Below are 23,839 nucleotides of genomic sequence, written 5' to 3'. Positions count from 1 at the left end.
TATCATCTACATATATTCAGCAAGTACTGTTGTTTACAATATACTAGATACAACACAAGCCAGTCAGTCCATAGGGAACAATTAAGCCTCCACAGAGCCTACCAATTCTGGAGAACCTTTGCATATCCAGTACATAAAATGAATACCACTCAATATAAAGATTCTATTAACTGGTCTCTATCACTTGTAATTTTCCCATCTACCAGTAGCATACCTTCCTTTAGCAGGTCAGGTGTGAATAAGCAGTAACCAGAGAACAGGACTCCCACTCAATCTTCCAAACTAAAATTGGTTTCAGTAGGCCAGCTCTTGATGAAGTCGCAATCTTTTATCAGAATACTACATAAGTTTTGTGGTGAGCTCTACTATTTCTAATAAAAAGGTAATGAGTTTTGGGAGACCTAAACACTTAAGTCCTACTATATAAGATTAACTACTCATTAAAAAAAAAAAAATCTTTAAATTGTTTGAGATGCAACCAGATACCTTCAAATTAATGGCATACAGTTCATAAAAAGCAATTCTGCTGCAGATACTAACATTCCCTTATTACAAGTGTTTGTATAAATACAGTAAGTACATACCTAAATATAGAGTACTCACCGTGGAATGATAACTGCGTCCTGGTAATCTTCTAACTTGAAAATAAAAGGCATTTCTTTTGTATACTGTGTACTGGGAATGCCTGTACGTGCCTCAGATTTCTCAATGTCTTCCATAAACTTAAAGTCAATGTCCAAAGTGCTGGAGTCATCAACTTAAAAAGGAAAATGCACAACTCAGTTTTCCAGGTTGAACTTTTCTGAGAAGTTGTAAATTACAAAATTTTTGTTCTTACCAACATTAAGAGGTAGAACACAATAGGCTGAATCAGCTTCTGTGGGTTTGAACTCTAGTGCAGGTTTCTCAAGACGAAGAATATGTGAAAAAATGTACTGGTGGAGTCTCGTTATCAGCTCAAGCATTTGCAGAGACAGAGTAAAACCAGACTTTTTAAGCTCAATAGATATTGTAACCTCTCCAGAGCGAGTATACACAGGAAAGTGAGGAATCTAAAGAAACAAAACCCAAAGAAATCACAAAAGGCAATTCAGAGTAGGATTCCTCTACAGAGTACTGGCTGTTTAGCTCAGATGCTGAAGTAATGCTTGCCTGACCCCACAGCAAACTGGATCAAATTGGATCAGAATTTTGAACTGTGATGACGTTCAATTACAGATGAGATTTTGAAAGCTTAAAGAATGACTGATTTGTTTTTTTAAATAGTTCTCCTTGTGCTTCACAGTTCTTCTCTTTATAAAAGGTAGGTAGAAAAGGAAGTATTTTCTATTATGAAGGAAAAAAATGTTTTCTTATGTGGACAACAAAAAATACAATTTGAAAAAAATCTTCTTCAACTGAGTCTCTCCAACAGAAAATATCTACTAAAATTTTTCTGAAGCAAGAGGTGTCAATTTCCATAAACATGGTTGACTTTTTCTGCTGCTGTTGCAGACCAGGAATGCTGAGGAGGTGTTACCACAGTTTTTGTATAGATAAGGTAGTGGGGTGTAGGCCATCTCTGTAGCTGAAATGTCAACTCCTGTCATATCTCATACAAAGAAGGAAGGACATTTTGGATTTGCAAGTGCAAAATCCTAAAAAATAAATTTGTAAAACAAAAGGCCAAAATAGAACAGATAGTTCTATCCATAAACACAAAAAGTGGAGACTTGATTGGATGGATACTATTGTTAATTTTCTTAAAGGCTGCCAGATACAAGCAGTACTCATGGTCATTTCCAACTCTTCAGTCTTGGGGGAGGAGCAAGTGGAAAGCAACAGGTTGTAAAGTATGTAGAATAAAAAAAGGAAATAGTTTCCTTACTTGAGGTATAGGTTTGGCTGTCAATATGCCAAAACATCTTGTTGTATCCTCAGGAGGATATAGCTTTCGTCTCCTGAAGTTGAGCTCATCAGGTAGAGGAGTTGTTAACACCATTCCTATTACATACAGGTAACAGGGCTGATCAGGTTTGGGGTAACTATCCCTCAAACACTCTGGAATCTAAAAATCAAAAAAAAAGAAAAAACATTAACACAATAAAAATCAGCAAAGTTCACCTAAATACTATTCTTTGAACACATGAACACATGTTGATTTGGAAAGGCATTGCTAAAAATAAGGAATAAAAAAAAATTAATCTGGGCTCAAGTAGTGTTTTTTTCTTAAGCAAAAGTGTTTGGTCAGCAGCCTGGTATGGCAGCCACGAAATCTGTCCAAATACTTGCATCAAGGGAACATGATGCTCCCAGATCTTCCTACTAGCCAAGAGGCAACTTCTACTACATCCCTGATCTTACTCTGTTATCCATCCTATCTTAAAAATGCCAGTTTAACTGTATGTTTTTCATACACTTGGGACAAACAAACAAAATTCAAGGGACTGCCCCTTTGCCCAGGCACTACATTATATGAGTTCTCATAACAATTCTAGCTTGCAGATGTGAACACTCAGCCACAAGCACTTTTAACTCTGCTGTTTGTATTTGTCACAGACATTCAGAAACCATGCTTTATGTTTGGTAGGAGTTCATTACTTTGCAGGTCTCAAAATTGATCCTCCTGTTTGTCTAAAACTAAACTGCAATACATGTAGTCCTGGATTTTAAAGTTACACTGCAGTAAAACTATGGCCTTGACTTAATGGAAAATTACTCATAAGTTTAATAACTACATTAAGCCCAAGAGGATCTTAGAGACCTTAAACATTTGCCAAAGCTTCTTTTCCAGATGTGAAAAGTTGGGACAAAAGCAAGGAAAAATATTCTTAGATTCTCTAAGAAAAAAAAAAAACAAAACCAAAACTGAGAAAGAATGATGCATCACTAGACAAATCAACTCCTCTGCACGAGATAGAATAAGCTTGCATTTTATGAGTCACCCCAATCACTAGTGAGGTAAGAAGACAGAGAAAAGTACTTGTAACAACCTACCAAGAAACACTGCAAAGATGCAAAGTGTTCATGGAGTCTTGCACGAAAAAGGTTTTCTCATCTGTCTATTCCCTCTGTGATGCCATGGTATCATTCCCAAAACTTTCCTAGTAACTGATTACTGGAACTACTAATAAAATTGGGGCATATGGAAGATGGCAAGAATAGAATTACTGAAGGGCTACGACCATAACTGAGGCTGCACATGAAGGTACAACACAGCACTAGAGTCCACTAATGTGGGTGTCCATGCTGACATTCTTCCATATGACAAAGACTATCAGTTTCTCCCTGAAATGCAGATTATCAGATTCTGAATGAGGTACCTGTCCTATTCAAACGACCTTAGACAGAACCTGTAACAATTGCAGGGGAAGAATGAAGGTTCCAGAGTAGTTGCAAAATACTCTGACACAGCTTTTTTCCTCTATTTTTCCTTATTTTTAAAGTATTTGAAATTCCCATACACATACCATTTAAGAAATCCAACGCTACAAACTGATGTAGTTGAAGCCTGTTACAACAGAACTGTGGGTAAGTTACTTAATGCAGCACTGTAGTATACCTTTTGGCATATCAAGTATAACATTTAGAACTATTTTAAAAATGAAAAAATAGTAAAAGTATACTTATTTGATATACTAAGATTTAAACCAGAAGCTACGAAATTCTGTGTTCAATTGGTAAACTTCCCAAACCAGGCATCTAAAAAAAACTCCACCTATTTCTGTGTTTAGCCCCGTGCATCTCCTTGTCTAGAAAGCCAGTAATTCCTCCTTTGCTCTAGTACATTTGCCAGAGAAGGTAAATATTTTACAGATTATTAATGCAGGACAATTTTCCTCACACTTATTTTCAAACCAGGCTAATACAGTCAACCAGCCCTACAGAAAGTGTATGCTCCTTGAACTTACATGCATGCTTCCAAAACATGTGGTACCATAAATTCAGGTAACAGTGCAATTTTACAGAGAATTTAAACTGCAAAATATTTTCAATATAAATGCAAGACATGTTGTAAAAAATACTTATATAATTAAGAGTTAGCAATTCTGTCTCATCAGTACATAAGGCATTTGATCAGAGGTGTGGACAGCAGTGAGTGATACTAACAGCTTTAGGATAGCACTGTCTTCGTTTTGTAGAGCCTGGCCTTCCTGGAACACTGGTTTCTTCTTCATCGTGTAAATCAAGTTCCTCCTCATATTTAACCGTTTCTTTACCAACTGGCATCAAATGATCATCCAGTTCACCTGATTATTATGAAAGAGTGTGAAGAAATAGCATTATGAACAATCAAATCTTGGTTCCTTCACATCCTACACATCAGATGAGACTGCTCATGAAAACACCTCACATAAGTTTTTAAAATACACAGACTTCCTGCAAGGTTCCAAAAGTAGAACTTTGGGGAAAGAGTGATAAAGACTGAATTTTGGGCAAAAATACTCATTTACAGTAAAACCCACTGAAATTAAAAAACTAAATTCTATAATGAAAATATCAAAACCCAATGAATTCTTTTTGGCCATAAAAGGCAATCCTTGACTGAAATACTAATTTAAAAATCACTCACGTGGAGTTATGCCAAGAAAGAGGGAACAGTTATACTTCTCTATCATTCTAAAAAGTGAATTACTACTGTAGAATATGCACTCTCAACACTGGGTTGAGTCATTAGAGTGTTATTCTTGGATACATTTATCGGTACGAATTCAGTGATCAAAGGGTTTAATTCAGAAATAAAATACAAACACCAGACCTATAAATTTTTTTACTTAAAAGATACATAAATACTTCTGTACTTCAAAAAACTCGTAACATGGAATTCTCTTCAAAATGTCACACAGCGAAGAACACGCTCCATTATACTTACTGGAGACAAGAGAGCTGAAGTAGTCCCTCAATGTACTTTTTTTGGAACATGACTTATGATACAGTAGAGAAAACAATAAATTTAGGTTTGTGTATTATATCTTTTAATTTGTCACAATTCACTTTAAAAGGCAAGTTATCTTTTGGTTGCAGGATATAGTTTCTAACCTACAATCAATATCTTCTAGAGAACAAGACTTTTTTCCCTTTTAATAAGTATATTCAGTGTCAAAATCTGTGTCTCTTGTACTAATCTTGTTTTTGTTGTTTAAGACAAAATATGTTATATAACAAGATTTCCCTGGAAAATTTAACTTTAGCTTATAAGATCTAAGCTAAATTGATAAGTACACGATCATATTACAAAACAAGGCAAGCAAAAGAAAGCTACAACAGATGGCTACAGCAGAAGTGCATGTGTATACCATATATCATCATATATATCATCTACACCGTACGCAATTTCTATGCTTTACCAAAGAGGTTGCTTTTTCAGTTCTTACCAATTTTGTGCAGTTTTTCACAGCAAATAAGAGCTACAACTCTCTCAGCCAGTCTTGCACAACTCATTGGAGGACCCTATAAACATTTAAATACTTCATCAAAACTTTGGTTGATTAGCACATTACTTACCATACTTGTTTAATTAGTTTCACACAAGCACATTAGGTAAGCAAAGTTTTTTTAAAAAAATGCATTGATGACAGTTTTATGAAGATATTCAGGATTACGCTGTTTTTCCACAAAAACCAAAATTACAAGAACTCAACATACTTTCAATCAAAAACAATATAGGACAAATGCGTGAAACAACAAGGCCCTGGAAGAATATCTAAATACTTTTGCCTTTGGCATAAACAGTAACTGATGGAAAATGGATTATAATAGAAATAAACAGTGACCTAAATACAGTTACAGAGCACAATACGGAAAAAATTTTCCTTAACCAACTATGATACTAATTCTAGAAACAGCACAGACCAGTTCTTAGACCAATATATTTGCTTATTTCCACGCTTTTTCTTCCCCAAATACCTACAACAATTGAAGCTCGAAGAGGTGAGTTGATTGGCAGGTAGAGAGTAGAGTAAAACGTATGGTCAGGTAGTTCCCGGGTTTTACACTTGGGAGCTAGGTGTGTAAATGGATCACTTGGTAATCTAGCGCAGTACCTAAGTTGACAAAACATTTTACAGATCATCAAAACCTGCAAATTGAAATCTAAACACATTTCAGTGGAACCCTGCCTTACTGGTGTGGATGCTACAGAAGATGATTTCAGGCCATACTGGCCACTGCAAAGGTACACTGTTGACAAATATTCAACTAACTACTGAGCAGAAGACCTCCCAGTCCTTTAATATACACCAGGTCTCCACAGCAAGGTCATTCCAGGGTTGTAACGATGTGAATATCAGAACTGGAAGATTTAACTACAGTTTCAACAGTTCTTTTATTTATTTATTTTCAAAACTAGCTCGACAAGCAAAAAAACCAATCTTACTACCCATTTTGAAACTATGTTTTCAGGGAAGCTTTTTATTAAACAGGAATCATTATCACTACAGTTATTATCAGTGCCAGAACCTCTGGTAGGATTAAGATAAAAATAGCAAATAATGCCTTCAAATTGCTGTGACCACTTTCTTTGGGAGAGCATATCCTGTCAAGATGCCCAAGAGGAAATGTGTAAAATGCCTCAGCCTGTGCTTTCATGTTGTGAGACAGACTAAGAAACTTTTTATTCAAAGACATGAAGTAAAAATTAAATATGCCTCTTACCTATTTATGTGTCCAATAGCAGTGTTAATAGTAACTCTTGGACTGTTTTCATCTGGCCTCAACACGTAGGGTGGAAATACATCATCATCATCAACAATGGGTTCAGTTTCAGTTTCATTGGTATCAACAGATTTTGAGCATTTGTTTCTGAGGATCTTAACATTTCAAGAACAGAATATGAGAAATTTTTCCCTTAAAAAGTACTATGAAACATTTAACCAGACCAGGCCCATTCATCTGCCCTCATACCTTCTCAATTGCTTTATATGTCTTAAGATCTTCTTCAAAACTTTTGATTTTGTCTGTATCTGCTAACATAATGTAATTGGAAATTGGTGCTCTGGCTCTTCCTTTTGACTGCACATAGGAGCGGTACTCCGTGGGCAAATCAAAACGCACCACCAAGTTGCATTTTGGTATGTCAACACCCTCTTCTACAATACTAGTAGCAATAAGTAGGTTGGTTTCATGTGCTCGAAATTTTCGAAGAACCTGCAAAAGTAACGAAGATAAATTTGAGAAATTAGTCCAAGATCTGTTTCCATCATGAGATTCAACAAAAGGCAATAAGAAAAAGGTGAGATACTCCGAAAATATTTCTAAATATGCAAATGAAAAACTATTACAAAAATCTTTTCAGGAATACAACAAGACTATTTAACAGAACCAGCAGATTTCTAGGAATCAAATCTGATATGTGGAATCATATGAGGCTAAGAAGCTAATACAGCCACTAGCAATGGAGAGGATCCCCCCTATTTATTTACAATTTTTCAGTTGTGGTATAAAAGGGAAAAAAAAGCTGCTTTCAGGACAGCATCTTTTCCCAAACATTCTGAGGTTGAAGCATCTTCAGGGATAGAGCATATTCTAGAGCTGGCACTTCTGATATTTATACTATATATGAAATAATACTAAGGAGGACAACCCAGTTGGGATGAGCTTTAACTGATTTAAAAATTGTGGGGTTTATTAATATTTATATCATTTAATGATTTACAAAATTCACTTTTATAAAAGATAAATATTAAAACCAGCTTAACTATTGCAATATGTCAGCAACCTTAATTTTCTTTACAGTATTACTATATTACCACTAACACAAATGTGGAAAAATTAGATCGGACTAGACACAAACATGATTTTACATTAAGTTTTAATTTCTGTTTGTGTAACATGACATACCAACATCTCTAAACACATTGTTACTTTTTTTTATGAACAACATCTGTATCTCCAATAAGTGTGCATATTTGTTAAACCACAGGTATTCCCTGAACTTCCCATGACTTTGCCCCAGACTCACACACAAAAAAAAGGTTCTGAAAGTACTGCTAATTTAAATTTTTTTTCTTGAAGTTACCTCTTCCTGTTTTCTAAATTCTACTTCCATCTGCTTGTTACGAGGCTGGTTCTTGCCAATGCCATGTCCAGTTATAAAATTGCTACTGATGTAAGCCAGTTCTGGATCTTGCTTGCCAGCTTCTTTTATCAACCTAAAAATATCACATGTGTTTTTAGAAGTCACACAATCCAGAAAATGGAAGAAAATCTTAAAGTTTTTAAGACCTATGTTAAAAGAAAAAGTGGAAGCATGACAATTAAGCCATGCTAACACAAACTTACTGCAGTCTTCTCAAAAAGCTCTGTGAGGTTAACACAAGACAGACTGCATACCTATACAGCATGAGTGGCCATGCATCACACACCTTTCAGACCTATTACAGTAAAACTAGATATTTTTAAACCAATCTATTACTCTAAGGCTCCCTGCTGCTAAAGCACCCTACTTACAATTGCTTTTGTTTCTCTCTTTTTCTGTTAACTGTGCTTGATTTTAGAAGACAGAGCTGTAACTGCTTCCTCAACAAAGTATGTTTCCTCAGTATAAGATATTAAATTTTAGGTTAAAACATAATATTGCAATTCTACTTAATATTAGAAGATATATCCTGTTTAAGTATACTGGTGACAAAATACTGACCTGTTTTTCTAAAGAGCAATGCTCAGTCTACCCAGCGAGAAATTCACTAATTGTGAAATTAACTCAAACGGAGAACTTAATCCAATGCTTTAAAAGGAATACTGAACAGGGATGTGAGGAGCATCCATGCTCTCAATTTATTTACCCTCAGTTTATTCTTAAGGTTACAGAAGCAGGAAAGACTGCCTTCTGCAGCGTTCTGATTTCAAAGACAAGGTAGAAGATTGCTTGTACAAATAATGCGCTAAATCTAGAATGAGACATTTATGGATTTAAAACCACCATTACCATGTGCAATCAAACTAAGTACACTGTAGCAACACTAGTTGATTGGTTTTCAGGATGGACAGAATCTGGGACTTCTCAACTATAACAGGCTTTTGAGCAGCAGATCCAAATAAAAATATCAAAAATTAGATCCCTTGCATGTCTCACTATAGCCATCGCAGTACTACTTTGCTCAACCGCACGTGCATCGTGTCCATTGTCAGGTGCTCCTCACAGCCAAAGAACACCCCGCCTCTGTACACCTCCAATAGCAATTCCAACCTTTCCCAGATAAATCCCTAGCAGTTCTGTCTCATACATTAAGTAGATGGGTGCTGTGCCAGTCCCCAGCTACATGCCTACTATCTGCCCAGCGAGCTGCTGCCAAACCAGATGGAAAATGGCAAAGTTCTCCCTGCTCTTTCTACCCTTGAAAAACTACTGAAGTCTTGCCCCCTTTCCTGGTTCCTATTTCTAACAAAATCTATGGGAACATAAAACACCTTGAAGACTTCCTTCCTTTGCCATCTGTTAAAACTGGAATGGAAAGGGAGTATAGGCAAGAAGATGGAAAAGTGGCAAATAGCTTGGCATCCTTCTGGAAATAGACTATAAGGATCATCCTGTGCTAAAATGCAAATGTGATTTGTTAGTTCAAGGCTAAATAGAGTTACATTTCTCTATCCAGTCTCTAGGCTCTTGAGACAGACATACTAAGAAAGTATGGGTTAATAACTGGTCAGAAATCCTGGGGTTTTTAATATTTCTTTTTTCATATGGCATTTCTGTCAGGTCATATAGATTGATTACCTACTAAGCATCTCAAACATTCTTACTTAATTTCATTTGTTATAGAAATGGACAATTAAAAACATCTGAATAAACATTTCACTGTGCACATTTTGTGCAGGAACTTTGGCAAGTTCCTGAGAAACATTCAAGACTTCAACCTTGAGATTAAATAAGTATTTGTGGTAGGTAACAGGTACCGTTCATCAAATAGATACAAGAACTTCTGCTTTCCAACCTCTCCCTAAGGGAGTTGAGAGGTACAGCAATGCAAATGGAAGGAAACTGGGCTTTAGAAAATGTCTTCTCTTCTGAAAAGGAGTGTATAGGCACCAGAACACAACTGTATACACCAAATTAAACAATAAGTGAGTCACTCCATTAGTTGAGTGCAATAATAGTCGAAGACCCAGAAAGTACAAATACATGCCATGAATCTTGTCTTTCCTCAGTCATCATGGATTTAATAAAATGGTATTCTAATCTCTAAATACTACCATAATAAATACATTTTAAGAAAAGTTCTATTTCTAACTTAGTTCTATTGAACGATCCATATTGGATTACTGGAAGCTGAAGTAGTTGTGATAAACTAATTCAAACACTCATGACTGACTCATTCAGGAAGCAATCTTTCCCCTATATATTAAGTATCATCAGCAGAGGTCCTGAACTAAATCCACTCCACTCAAATAAGCCTATAGTGAGGTTCTCCACTGAAGGCTTCCAGTCTTAATTCCAACAGCTCGGGTCTGATGGTCAACCATGTATTCTGAGATCATGTATTACATGAGGTGAAGGAGCATTTTGAGAGTCTGGTAGCTAGCTTTGAGAAGGGGACAAAAACTTACATACAGTTTTATATTTTGGCACCCAATAACCTCAACCCAAAGTGAGGTTAAAAATGTCAGAATTTGGTTACCTATTTCCTCTAGACACCATATTCTGTCAGGTTCAACAGCAGTTAGGATACTGTATAGTGTATAAATCACTGTCTACAAGAACGTACAGTGGAAAACCAGTATGATTTAAATCATATTCATAACTTAACAGAGAAGAATAAAGTTTTCCCAGTTCTGTTCATTCCATGCAGGGCAATGAAATATTTATTTCAGCTCAGCAAAAATGTTATCAGATTCTGTTAATGTTATTTTTTCAGGAGTTATTAACAGAATATGTTCATTTCACTGAACAGCTTAGTTTGCCTCATATTTGCAGATTTATGTGAACATATTTAAAAATGTAAAAAAAGGCAAAGAGAAAAGATAAAGTTGAGAAAACGCATATAGACAAGTTGGCAGATCAAAGAGTATGTTATTCATTCAAACTATTGACTTGGGCAAAAATGTATCAACACAGGGGTCAGATTCAGAGGTATCCAGAACGCAAGGAACACCTCGCACAGGACATTTATTACACTATCTAGGAAACCTACTGAAAAACAAAATCAGGATAGATGAATAAATCATGTAATTCATAGTTTGTGGCAAACAGCATTTAACAATTAAGTGTCATATATAACTAACATGAAGCACATTCAGGAACATGAACTGATAAGGAATTATAGTATTGCAAATTGGCAAATACTCACAGGTTCATATTTTTCTTGGTGGAGACTGTAAGAAAGCACTCAGCATTTGACTGAATAGGCATTTTACAAACACCAACTCTGAAAGCAGTACTGGTAAATCTTAAGAGATATTTGTGTAAGGGTGAATTTGGTTTTCTGTAGACTTGGATCATATAATACTATGATTTAGACGGGTAATGGTAAAATTTCCAGAAGTATTGCCCTCAGTAAGCTAGAGAAGTTTCCAACATCCATTGCAAATATAAATTTAAAGACTGATTAAGACAGAACAGTATATACCTATTTTAGAGGTTCAGTACAGTATTTCACCTTTTGCCTTCTAAAGGAATGAAATTACAAACTCAGGTTTGAAACAAGCCCTTGAATACAATTTTCAAAGACACATGCTCTTCCCATCCACTCCACCTGCTTTACATAGATCCAGAATGATCTCCTAAACCAACTTTATAAATAGAGTTCTGAAAATACAAGATAATCCCCTACATATTCATGATATTATCCTGGCAGTTGATTCTGCCTTTTTTCTTCAAAATAATTTTTTTTTGAAAATAAAAAGCTTTACCTATTTAAAACAACCGCTGTGTATCTTCTTTCCACAAAAATAATTCCACATAAAATATTAGTAAAGGGAGATGGGAAATTAGTCTCTGGCTTCTCTTTCTCCTCAATTTCTTCATCCTCATCATCATCTTCAGAATCACTCCAAGATACATAATTATCCTGGTTCCTATTGTTATACCATTCAACACTTTCAAACTGCTGCCGTTCATATGGTTTGTATTTGCGCAAGATTTCAAGCAGCTTTATTACTTTTGGGGTCACAAATTTCAGGTCAAGTGAGGCAGGCGAGAAGTGCTCTTCACAGAGTGCATGTATTTTCCTTAGGAAAGTGTCTGTAAACAATAAAAATTTCCTGTGCAGCTCCTCTTGTTCATGTTTGATATACTTCTGCAGCTCTCTCACCATCATCCCAGCTACCTTATCTGCACACCAGGGTCCCAGAACAACCAACACAGCTCGACAGTCTGACAATATCTACAACAAATGAATTCAAATATCAGTTCAAAGAGTACATTCATGAACTATTCATTTAAGTCTAGGGGCTTTTTTCTCTTACAGTACAATCTTTGTAAGAATTTTGACAATTGTTTTGTTATAAAAATATGCAGAAGTCTGCTTTTGTTATTTACATGACCTTGGGAACTTTGGTGTTTCTAATGGAGCAAGTTCCCCCTTCCTCTTAAATTACCATCAATCAACTTCAAACTCCGTACATTTCTGAATCTCAAGAAAACCCCAAGCTTAGTCAATATTTTGCAATTCTGTGGAACTGTAATTTGAAAATTACCCTAAGATAATTATACTAATAAGAAGAATACTCCTTCAGGCAGCTAGATAAACAAAGCAGAAATTCTTATCCTTAATATATAACACAGAACTTATAAAATAAACACTTTACTGGGCATTTTTACTTTATTTATTACTGATAGCTGGCAGGATTTCAAAAGTATATAACCAGAAAGTTGTACACTGGCCTTAGGGTAGCCTTAGCAAGTCTACCCTTTCAAAGGAAAAACAAAACACAGTGGTTTGTGTGTGAGCGGAACAGGAAAAAGAGAGAACTATACCCTATTCAGAGAAAACAGCATAGGCACTTCAGTACCATCATCTGATGGTCTTTTAAAAAGATTCATTTGGATGTCCTATATTACAACAGAAGAACTAAAATTCAACTGTAACAGTCAGGATGATAGTTGCTGCTTTAATTTTCCTTTCTTCCTCTGATAGCAAAGAACTGGCTATCATCTCTACACTATCCTCTGTGAAGTCTGTTAGCTGTAGGACTTAAAGGCAAAATTATCTAAACTAATTGCAACTACATATAGAAGCTGGATACTCTCCAGTGCCAAGACAAAAAGCACCTCAGGCTGAAACTCATTTCTTTTTCCTAATATGGATGCCTCCATCTTCTAGGAGAGCTACTGGACCAGAAAACAAGCACAGAGGGTTAAAGTTTTAGAAATCTATCAGTTAATCCACTCTCCAGGACTCTGCAAGTCATGGAGACTGCCTTCAGCCAGCATTCCTTATATATTTTAGCCTAGTACATTTTAAGTTTAGCACAAAAGTAATCAGGACTTCCATTTCCCATGCAGCTGTGCTAGGTTGCCTTATGTACCATCCTTCCCTCTGGCTTAAAATAGTATTTTATGGACCAGCATCAAAGTCCTCAGTTTCCAAGAATGTTAAAGGAAACTGGAATACTTTGGGCTGAAGAAAAAATACATTTTCCACCTTTCTCATGGACTATTATGGGAATGTGACTCACTAGTGACTTGTTCAAAGACTTATACACCTACATAGTTGTAACTTGGGAAGCAATTCCAAACCACGAAGCCCAAGTGGGGGAAAAAAACCCATGCTTGGACTCCAGGCATGACAGGTCCCTGTTCAATACACCACACCTTTTGGATTATACTCTGCCATCTGGCATGACAACATAGGGGCAAACACAGAGAAAGTCAGGGGTAAGCTTGAGATTCAAATTCCATCCCAGAGGTGTGGCACTAGTCCAGTGTTGTTCTAAGATAAACTGAAGATACTGTACATCTATGGTTGGAATTTTTGCCTGAATTCTTCCTATCAACTCTTAATACAACTGGGTACAGTCCAAACACTTCCTTAGACATTATTTCCTCTTCCATACTGAATTATTCAGAGGTCAAAGGAGATTGTGAAGATGTCAAATTCTTCACTTCAGAGATGAGGACCCACAACATCAGGGTGCAGAATTGTTTCAGTGCTTTAAGCAAATCTGAATCTCAAAGCAGATGAAGTTCTAATCAATGGCTAACATTCAAGCTCCACTCACTTATGAAAAGACCTGCACTGTTAATGAATCCAACAATCAGAAGTCTTTTAGCTCAGACAGTCTAGGATGTCTGGGTTAGGAGGTTTCAGTAATGTAACATACATGACAAAGAAAAACAGTTGTAAGATTCCTATTCTCCAGGTTTCTCACATAGCTTGATATCCTTACCTGTTTAGAAATTAAGGTAGAATCTCTTTCTTTTGAATGTACAGATATGTTGCAGTCATTTAGAAAAGCAAGTGCTTCATCCAATTCCTTTAACAATCTTCCATACAACCCACTTTTGTCAGTATATGGTCCACAGTCTACAACAATCTCACATGGCTGAGAAGCATATCTTAATGAGGGCAAAGAACAAGTTAAATAAACACAGCTTCTGAAAGTCACAGCTTTTTCACCCTCTTAAGGTTATACTTCAAATACAACAGCAACATGACATGTATTCAAGAGCATTTCTTTCCCCACCATGAATTACTAATGATTAGTAGTTATACAGCTAAATACTTTAGTAGAGAAAAACCTCCACCACCCCAAATATTGAAATACTTCATTCTAAAATACTATTCGTTCTAATACACTCCTAAAAAGGAGGTTAATATTGCTATCCTCATTTCAAATATTGCAAAATTCAAGGCAAAATAAACTGAATTTCCTTGACCACCATCCTAATTTGTTTTTCCAAAGTGTACTCTCTTCATATGCAAAACAAAACCAATCCATATACTGTAAATTTATGTCTATATACCTATGTTTACACAAGTAAAATACTCTTGAATAGCAGTGAAATTTTCTTAAAAGCTAATGATTCACACAAGTTCAGAAAAATGCAATTAAAACATTCACACACATGCATCTGTTCCAGAACATAAAAAAACCACTTTAAAAACTTTGTCTGAAACTCAACAATGCAGCACAGTTGGTGAAAGAAATAAGATACATGGAAATCACTTCACCCTAATTTTCCCCTACAAAAAGTCATTACACTATTACTACCTTTATTTTAAATAACATTCACAAGATTCTAGATTCTGTAACTCACTTCCTCTGCTACTTAAGTATTTACCACTTCCTCTCATCTCTCTCTGCCTTTCATCAGCCTTTAAAATCCAGGCTACCCATTTGGGAAAAAAACAAAAAAAAAAAAAAGAAAAAAGGTAACTTCTCCATATTAAGAACATATTGTACTGTGGATGTTGCAACATTTTTCTAAATAGAAACATTATGGCATACACTGGACATGAACCAGTTACACTCCAAACATAAGAGTGCATTTTGCAAGTTCAGAAATGTTTAATGGAATGTGAATTTTTAAGGTTGGTGGTGTGTTGGGTTTTTTTTGGTTGCTTTGGTTTGTTGTTTTTTTTTTCCTTGAGGTTCTTTTCAGTTGTTTTGATGTCTTTTTTGACTTTTTTTTTGGTTTTGTTTTTTTAACAGCTACAGAAAATCTCTGAATATCAAGGCCAATCAGCCTTTGTACTCCAAAAGCCATTGAACATTCCATCTCTGCCCTAAATAGAAGTAGTGGCATCACATACTCACAAATTTTTCTAAAATTTAAAAGAGTAAATATTGCTACTGGTTTATTCCAAAATGAATATGCAAGTATCAATTTAACAGCTCTAATTATAGAACACACCTGTCTAAGACCACCAAATCAGTTGCAGTTTCAGCATTGCTCTTTAAAATTTTCTCCAGTTTCTGGATCTTCTCCTCTAACTCAGCAGGATCACATTTCCCATTTAAAATGGAAGCTGTTAATCCCAAAATTCGTGGACATGATGGATAATCCTCACAGATCTGTGAAGTAAAATCAAATTAAATTCCTTAGGACAGTTATCCTGAAAACCTACTATCAAGTTAGCAAACTGCAAACTTAAGATGCTTAGGCTGGAAATTTTTATTTCAATACCAGGTGTTGCAAAAGGAACCAAACATTGAATTAATATTTTCTCTTCTACTGACTGGAAGTTAAACTAAAAATTGAACAACATTTAACAGCCATCATATTTAAAGGTAAATATTTACAATGTAGAAAAAATATAAACAGTTAGCATTATACAAAATATTCTTGTGACACAATATATATCATACTTCCACACCATATAAAAAGGCACATACATTTGAAGAGAGATTTGAAAATATATTTATTATGCCTTTCACTTATAAGCCAAATACCACATGGAGCCAAAAATATTCTGGAAAGAGTCCTAGAAACATCTCTAGAAATCAGCATTTTAAAAATAATAAAAATTGATTCGTACATACCATTCCCGAACTCAAATATTTTATCAATGAATTAAAAAAATTCCCCTAATTCCATAAATTTAGCTTTGCTGTTAATGTCAGATTTTTCTTTAATTCCCACTATAAAATACGGTAAATACATTATTTTTCTCTTTTAATATCACTGAAGTCTTAACTCATTGCAGTAATTTCACAGTACCAGAACATGCTAACATACAGTTCCACTAATATTTTTCCTTGGGAGAAAAAGTTGCCTTAAATGGTTCCCAATTCCCCAGCCCTCCCACTGACTTCTTCTCAACCAAGTATTAAAACATTCAAGCAATGGAAGCCCACCTTCATAATTTCACGGTATGGATGATCCTGGATTGCAAGATGGCACTCATCAAACACCAGAAGATTAATATTTGACAGGGATAAATACTCATTTCTCAGAACAGTCAAAGCAACGTGACATGTCATAACCAGAACCTAGATTGAAAGGAAAAAAACACGTGTCAGTACAAGAAAAGTATCGCCTGTCTTAGACCAAGGTGAAGGAGGAAAGCCTTCTGCAGGTCTTGTTAAACAACATTTGCAAATATCAACCCCTACTCATCTACCTACACCAGGTAAGGATAAAAGAATAAAACATTCTCTACAGGAGAGAATAATCTTTCTGAAGGGGGTTATATATATAGATTACATATATTCACATGCCTAGAAAAAACAATACAACAGACAATATCAACACCAGCAGCCAGACTACACAGAACAAATATCATTAAATTCATAAGTTAGTGTCCCTTATGTGTCCTATCATCATCTCTCTGGCAAGAAAGACAGTGCCTCATAAGCCTCCAGCTGTAACAAACCCAGGATGTTATCACAATTCTTTTAAAAGAAAAATTTATTTCTTGTACACTGACACAGATAAAAATCTTGATAAAATTATGCACTAGCTGTACACTAACTTTGAACTCCACTTTCTCCTGTCAGTTACTCAGACATATTTCATAGACAACTATTAACTGCCAGAGCGAAAAATCCAGAAATTAGAAATATTTGCATTCCTGCAAGATACGTAGGTCACCTTAAAAAAAAAAAATGAAAAAAAGAACCACCAAGGAAATTGTTACATTAAAGCTAATGATTTTCCATCTATAAAGACAAGTATACAGAAATAGTGTACTTAAAAAAGCAGGAATAAAATGTCAATGTTCTGCATCCCCAGAGAACATTCAATTTTATCCTATTTTTAACCTAATATTTAACAAAATTTTAATGGCATTTAAGGTATAGCATGCACACTCAAAATATCTTCTTAAATCATCATCATGAACTACAAGTCCAGGAGACTGAAAACAAAAGACTAAAAGGACAGTTTTTTAAAAGCAACCTCACAACGCCTACATGTTTTGTCTCAAAATTAATACACAAACGATACCAATATGTTGCATTTCTTTTAGAAAAAACTGAACATATAATTGGAAGAAATCAATTCTGACCCAGTCTAACCCACTGTACATTTAGCTTATAGTTAATACATTACCTGATGCTTAGAGAATTCCTGACTCCACTTCTCTTTTGTCCATGATTCAGTTATCTCTAAACTTGAATACTCTCCCACTTTAAGGTCTGAATGTGTCCTGACAGCTGACACTTGTTGAGCAACTTGATTTGCTTAAGGAAAAAAAATAAATCTCATTCACATAAAGGTCTTTCTACACATTGATTTTCAAGATGTGTGTCATATTATCTAGCACCAAGTTTTATAACAGGATCTTTAGCTTAGACTAATGTTAAGCCAGGTGTACATGCAAAACCACATAAAGGAAACAGATCGATAACTAAATTGCACTTCAGATTCAATGTCTTAACTTTAAACTAGCAAACAAAACACGTAATATATATTAAAAGTTTATATTAAAGAGATTATAAACAAAAGATTAAAGGTATCACATCCTTGCTGTTGAAGACTTCATGCAAAAGTTTCGCCCAGTTTTGCTATCAGACAACATCTGTTCCAGAATATTCCATGGAAATACTAGCAGTATACTAGGAACTTTTTGTCTTACCAGAGTTGACCAAGAACACAGTTCTTTTTCCATTTTTGTTGAAATCTCCCCTGATCTGATAGGACAGCTCTTTAGTGAGTAGTACTGCAATAAAAGTCTTCCCTGAGCCAGTGTTTAAGCAGACTATTGTATTATGATCCAAAGCTGCTTCAAGCAGTTCAACCTAGGTTTAAAAAATAATAATGTCCTTACTTGCAGCAATGCAGTGAAAAAGCTGACAAAAAATAACACAAGTGATAAACTACAGACAAGTCAGTAGTACCTGGATCCTGAGATCTTTACACTGCCACAGAATTAACATTTCTCTTTCATAACAATGTACTGTTACAATCTGTTACTCTATTTGTCCGTAACAGTGTTCTGCAGAGAGCAGCAGAACACTCAGCTTAAATGTTGTTCTGCTCATTAAAGAAAACTGAGAAGACGGAATGGGAATATAACAAATGTAGAGCAAAGTCAAACTAAAGAATTAACTCCCAACACGTGGAGTTGAGAGAGACATGCTTAGGCAGTGTGCAACATTGCACATTCTCCACCTGCTCTGGCTATTTTTCCATTAAATTAATGGATTTAATGGTACTTTTTTTTAACATTACTCTATTAGTACTATCACTAGTACCTGATATTTTCTTGGCGTGTAAATGTTATCATGAATTGCTTCTTGTTGCCATGGTAGTCCAAAAAATGGACCCATTGGGGAGGAAGCAGGGGTCATGAGCTGCAGTCCCGCCATGCTGAGGGATTGCAAAGCAGGGCTTTTCATTCATTCATCCAGTGTTTCTTTCATTGCATTTTTGTTCTAGCACAGCCTACTATAAGAAGAAAAAGAAACAGCATTAGATACAGTTGCAATCCCAAAAAAGAAGAGAAAATTTATTACAAGAAAAGGACATTACTTGATTTTACTAACCAAAGTTCTTCTTCTCATACGATTTTCAGCAGAAAACATTGACTTTAAATTTACAGGCACTCTTCCAGTTGAAGATGTGTGTTTAACAAAGTACCACAGAAATTCAAAAGAAGTTGTACTTTACAGGGCAAAGTTCATTCCAGGCATTTGGATTTACACACATACATTTTAATATAAAGTTCCATTTGTGTTCTCACAATCTCATTTAAAATATCTTGAAGAAAAAATTTTAAAAAGTAAAGCTGTCTTAGCTTTACTTCAGGAAAGAAAAACATTGATTTTCTACAGCATAGGCATAAGTATCAGATTTTTCATTTTTCCTTCCAACCAAAAAGTCCCTGTGACCAGTTAAAGCCTTTACACGCACACAAACACGAATTTTATTCTAACTGGCAGGAAAAGAACAGAAACTACACAAGAACTTCAGTATTTTCAAGTAACACATTCTGATAAGGTTATCTTTTTAAGGAACTGGCAGAAGCATTATAAATAATTGCTGATGACTCTGATAAGGACTAATGGAGACCTGGATCCATATCAGGTTAACCACCAATTTCCTGAAAGACACCCTAATTGATAAACAAACAAAGCATTCGGAACTTCATGGCAATTATGCACTGGAAAACACTTTCCTACTAAGGCTATGAAGTCGTCATCACCAGAGGGGCTTAACAAAATTTGCTACTTGTTAGGAATCATCAAGGTAAAAAACAAGAGATAAAGCTTTGTCTCATTTCTTTCCAAAGTGTCAGAGAAAGCCCAGAAGGACATTGTGGTTAAGGTGAACTAACATTATACATCAAGTTCCATCATAAAGAATTATTTATCTTTTGAAAACAAACATTCAGTAGCAAAAGCTACTTACTGAAAAAGGTAAATGTAACTTCTTAGGGTTTTTTTTCAGTTGCTTTGGAATTAATCTCCAAACTCATGCAAACCTTTTAATTTACTTTTTCAGTACTCCAACTAAGCTACCACTTCAGCCTGAATATTTCAGATTACCTTAACAGATAAAAATCAATCAATATGATATTGCTTTATTTAGCTGCAAACAGAAAACAACACAGTCTAAACACATCATAAAAATAAGTAACGTCATTTATTCATTTCAGTTGTAATACAAAAAAAAAAAAAAAGACTCCTGCAGATTTTCAGATTGTTTCTATACATTTCAAAAAATGCATACACATGCACACAGGTTCTGTTCTAATAATTCAATGAGTAACTTTATAGAGTGTTCTAATCTGGCACAACTAAAGATGTTCCAGTTCATTCCCTCTTTGGAACTAGTGGTTTTGTGGCTGTTCCTCCACTGGGACTCCAAAGTTCTGGGTCATGGGATACAACAGGCAGGAGAGATACATTATCACAGAGCTGTTTATTTGTTATACAGTTTCATGTAGCAATCTGATCATCCCTGACATTCTGATCTACTGAGCATTCTCACACCAAGTGTACTTGATGTTAATCAATGTGTGACTGATCAGCTTAAATCAGTCAGGTGGCAAGGACAGTAGCATGATACACAATCTTCCCCAGCCACTAGTAGAAAGCATTCAGAAATTCTGGGCACTGCTAACCTTTAGAGAAGCTTTTGTATGAATTGACAGCTTAGATGCATGAGAGCAGGGAAGAAGGGAGAAAATCTATGGGAAGGTGTGTCATCCCCAACACCTCCTTCTCCAAGCTTATAGACAAAGCTCTCCTTTAATATATCTAGCTTCTCTTTTCATATTCCAATGAGTTTAGCACTAGTTGATACGTTCAAAAAAATCCTTAGAATCATAGAATGGTCTGGGTTGGAAGAGAACTTAAAGATCATCTAGTACCAACCCCTCTCTTGTGTTTATCATGATTACAATATTTCATTGAAGTGGTCTCAAGCATGCTTCTCTACTTACATACAGCAACTTGTGAAAAAAACCTAATGTTTGATTTGTTTAAAAAGAGGCCTCATCAGTGTCATAATAATTTCTAGAAGGGACCAGGGGAAAAAAAACCAACAAACCTTTTCCATAGTAAAAGCTGAAGCTGTTTCCTCAATCATTCTTCTATGCAAGCCCAGTCACTTCAGTTTTATAGATCACTTTAGATGAGCAGCCCCTCTTCTTTGTTTACTGTTCCACCTATGTTGTGTTTCTTTTTCAAATGGTAACTACAACTTTGAGAACATATAAAACAGCTCTATAACATCACCAGGAGGGAATTAAGAGAAGAAAACTAACCTTATTTTGAAAGGCTGCTAATAAAAAACAACATAGGATCCAATATGACAAATAATTCTATCTCCTTTGCTACACATTTCATAACAGTGATACTGGGTTAGCTACCCTGCTGCAAGAAGTGAGGGAATTTAGACTTACCTACAGTTCCAGCTTGATCTGGAAAAGCTGTGAAACAACATATACTCTAAACTACAATTTTGGTTTCTGTGTACCTTCATGAAAAATCTGCCCCAAAGTACAATCATGTCACTGGGATCAAAAAAGCATTCTCAAAAGAACTTTTGAGGTGCAAAGGAAGAAGTATATGCACATTCGTATCTTGAAAAGTACACGCAACCAGAACAGCACTGCGTGCCACTGTAACCATAGCAGAGCTGAGCTCACATGAGGCTGAACACACTTGAAATATCATATAGTGGGAGGCAATTTGAGCTAATTCAGGTAAAGAAAAAAAGTTATCCTCCCTAAACCATCACTGTTACTTTCTGCTGTAATAAAGTTTCTTAGTCCTGGCCTTCATTTCTATGATTTGTATTGGAAGTATATAAGATCTGACAAGATCAATGTCAACATTATTATGGGAGTAAGCCAATAATTGTATCATTCTAAGTTTCTATTTCAATAGCAAGGAAGAATATCAAGTTCTTCAATAAAAGAAAAATACTACAGGACCATCTACAAATAAAAAGCAAAAAAGCACATCTACTCGAAGAACAGATTTTAAATTGAAAACATCTGAGATGTAAGTACATGTGTTCCGAATCTGTGGACAGAAATCGACTGAACATGAGCTAACTGAAACTAGTTAACAGTGAAGCAGAAAAAAAAAACCAAACTAGTCCTGCTCAGCCAGTTTTGAGTAATAAATATACTTGCTATGATGTTCCATCTTTGTCCACTACATTATTTTGAAAATTAATAGAATAAGAAACTGTAAGAACTTGCTGAAGCTGAATTTGGAGGGAGAAACACCTGAAACAAATCTTGCTTCCTGGGGCTTTAGACTACTTACAGCTTTAGACAGTTACAGAAACTTGATAAGGCACCACAGTGCCCAAGCTTATCTGTTCTACTAAAATAACAGTGACCATCAATCTTGACAGTTTTAAGAGCAGAATTAACAACTTGATGTCCTTACTTTAATGCACATTTATGTGAACAGATAGTGAACTGCAAAGCTAGAACTAACCCCTTTAAAGAACTTTATTTCAGAAGGGTATTCAAGGTTGGGAATGAACAGTCAATAACATGTAACAGCAGTTTCTTCCAGCCTTTAATAATTCTAGAACTATATGTGCAGGTTTTTCAGCCACATGACTGTACCCAAGTTGAAGCCACCCTTAGTGCACAAAAAATTCAAGGTTTGTTGCACTAAGGAATACAAGCTACACCAGCCAGGGCTCTCACTCAGAATAAGACATCCTGGATCTAGTTCTGCTCAGAGGACAGTTTAAAACATTTATGGAATGACACTGAAGTAGACACAGAATAGACCAGAGCCTCAGGGATGCATTTTTCAAGTTTTTACCACCATTTGCATGCATAGTTTGTGTTATATTCATACCAAGTTAAGAAGTTCTTACTGCCATATGCAATGTATTTCATTTGCTTTCTACACTGATTTGTTAATTTGTGCCCAATATAATTCTCATGATACAGAAATTATTTCCAATGCTTTAGGTTTTCATCTTTTCCAGGAATGTCTAAATTGTTCTCTAAAAACACTCTCAGCATCAGCCAAAAAGGCCTCAAGAGGTAAAAATAATTCACTTATTCTAAAGGAAATAAACCACAACTATAAAAAAAATTAATAGAATCATATTCTTTTACATGAACACCTAAAAAGTCTGAAAGCAGTTTCTTAATAGCAATTTCTACATTCAAGTGCTACATGAAACATTAACTTGCTGAATTTTCTAACAAATAGAATTCTTACTTGGGTAAGGGAGAACCAAGTAGAAAGAAAAATGCAAAATATTACAAATATAAAATACATAGTAAAAAATTAATGTAAATGTTCGTTTACAAAATGTAAATAATGCCACTGAGTGTGTTCCACATCAACTTACACTGTAAGAATTCAGTGGTAAGAACTGTTTTTGCCCAGGTGAGGGTACAGATTTCTACACTGTCTGGTTTTTAAACCTCCTTTAAAACTACACTTTTTAAAAGGATTTGACTTTTGCTGTGATATTCCAAAAACATTACAAAAGTATATTTTTTGAATATTACTCCCGTCATTTCACTTCTCTTATGAGAACTTAAAA

General features: G+C 35.2%; 1 protein-coding gene across 4 annotated transcripts in view; it reads right to left on the bottom strand.

Annotated features, from left to right (window-relative positions):
• DICER1 (dicer 1, ribonuclease III) overlaps positions 1 to 23,839 on the bottom strand; it is an 81,017-nt gene that overhangs the window by 36,690 nt on the left and 20,488 nt on the right. For 3 of the 4 annotated variants that reach the window (XM_027638266.1, XM_027638267.1, XM_027638264.1), the window contains exons 4-20: positions 21,356 to 21,508; positions 19,057 to 19,249; positions 18,438 to 18,600; positions 17,912 to 18,042; positions 16,717 to 16,851; positions 15,773 to 15,933; positions 14,305 to 14,473; positions 11,827 to 12,299; positions 7,997 to 8,129; positions 6,883 to 7,125; positions 6,634 to 6,788; positions 5,891 to 6,023; positions 5,355 to 5,430; positions 4,090 to 4,229; positions 1,868 to 2,047; positions 839 to 1,052; positions 604 to 757 (exon numbers count right to left, since the gene is read on the bottom strand). In XM_027638266.1, the coding sequence (XP_027494067.1) occupies positions 604 to 757; positions 839 to 1,052; positions 1,868 to 2,047; positions 4,090 to 4,229; positions 5,355 to 5,430; positions 5,891 to 6,023; positions 6,634 to 6,788; positions 6,883 to 7,125; positions 7,997 to 8,129; positions 11,827 to 12,299; positions 14,305 to 14,473; positions 15,773 to 15,933; positions 16,717 to 16,851; positions 17,912 to 18,042; positions 18,438 to 18,600; positions 19,057 to 19,200 (2,804 nt within the window). In that variant the 5' untranslated portion in view covers positions 19,201 to 19,249; positions 21,356 to 21,508. The remainder of the gene's footprint in view (positions 1 to 603; positions 758 to 838; positions 1,053 to 1,867; positions 2,048 to 4,089; positions 4,230 to 5,354; positions 5,431 to 5,890; positions 6,024 to 6,633; positions 6,789 to 6,882; positions 7,126 to 7,996; positions 8,130 to 11,826; positions 12,300 to 14,304; positions 14,474 to 15,772; positions 15,934 to 16,716; positions 16,852 to 17,911; positions 18,043 to 18,437; positions 18,601 to 19,056; positions 19,250 to 21,355; positions 21,509 to 23,839) is intronic. The other variant, XM_027638265.1, reaches the window with a different exon arrangement.

The sequence above is a fragment of the Corapipo altera genome, unplaced genomic scaffold (assembly GCF_003945725.1).
Source record: "Corapipo altera isolate COAL_440 unplaced genomic scaffold, ASM394572v1 23, whole genome shotgun sequence".
In the NCBI taxonomy this organism is placed as follows: domain Eukaryota; kingdom Metazoa; phylum Chordata; class Aves; order Passeriformes; family Pipridae; genus Corapipo; species Corapipo altera.
Note: the sequence above shows the minus strand (reverse complement) of the source record. Positions and strands in the feature narration are given on the sequence as shown.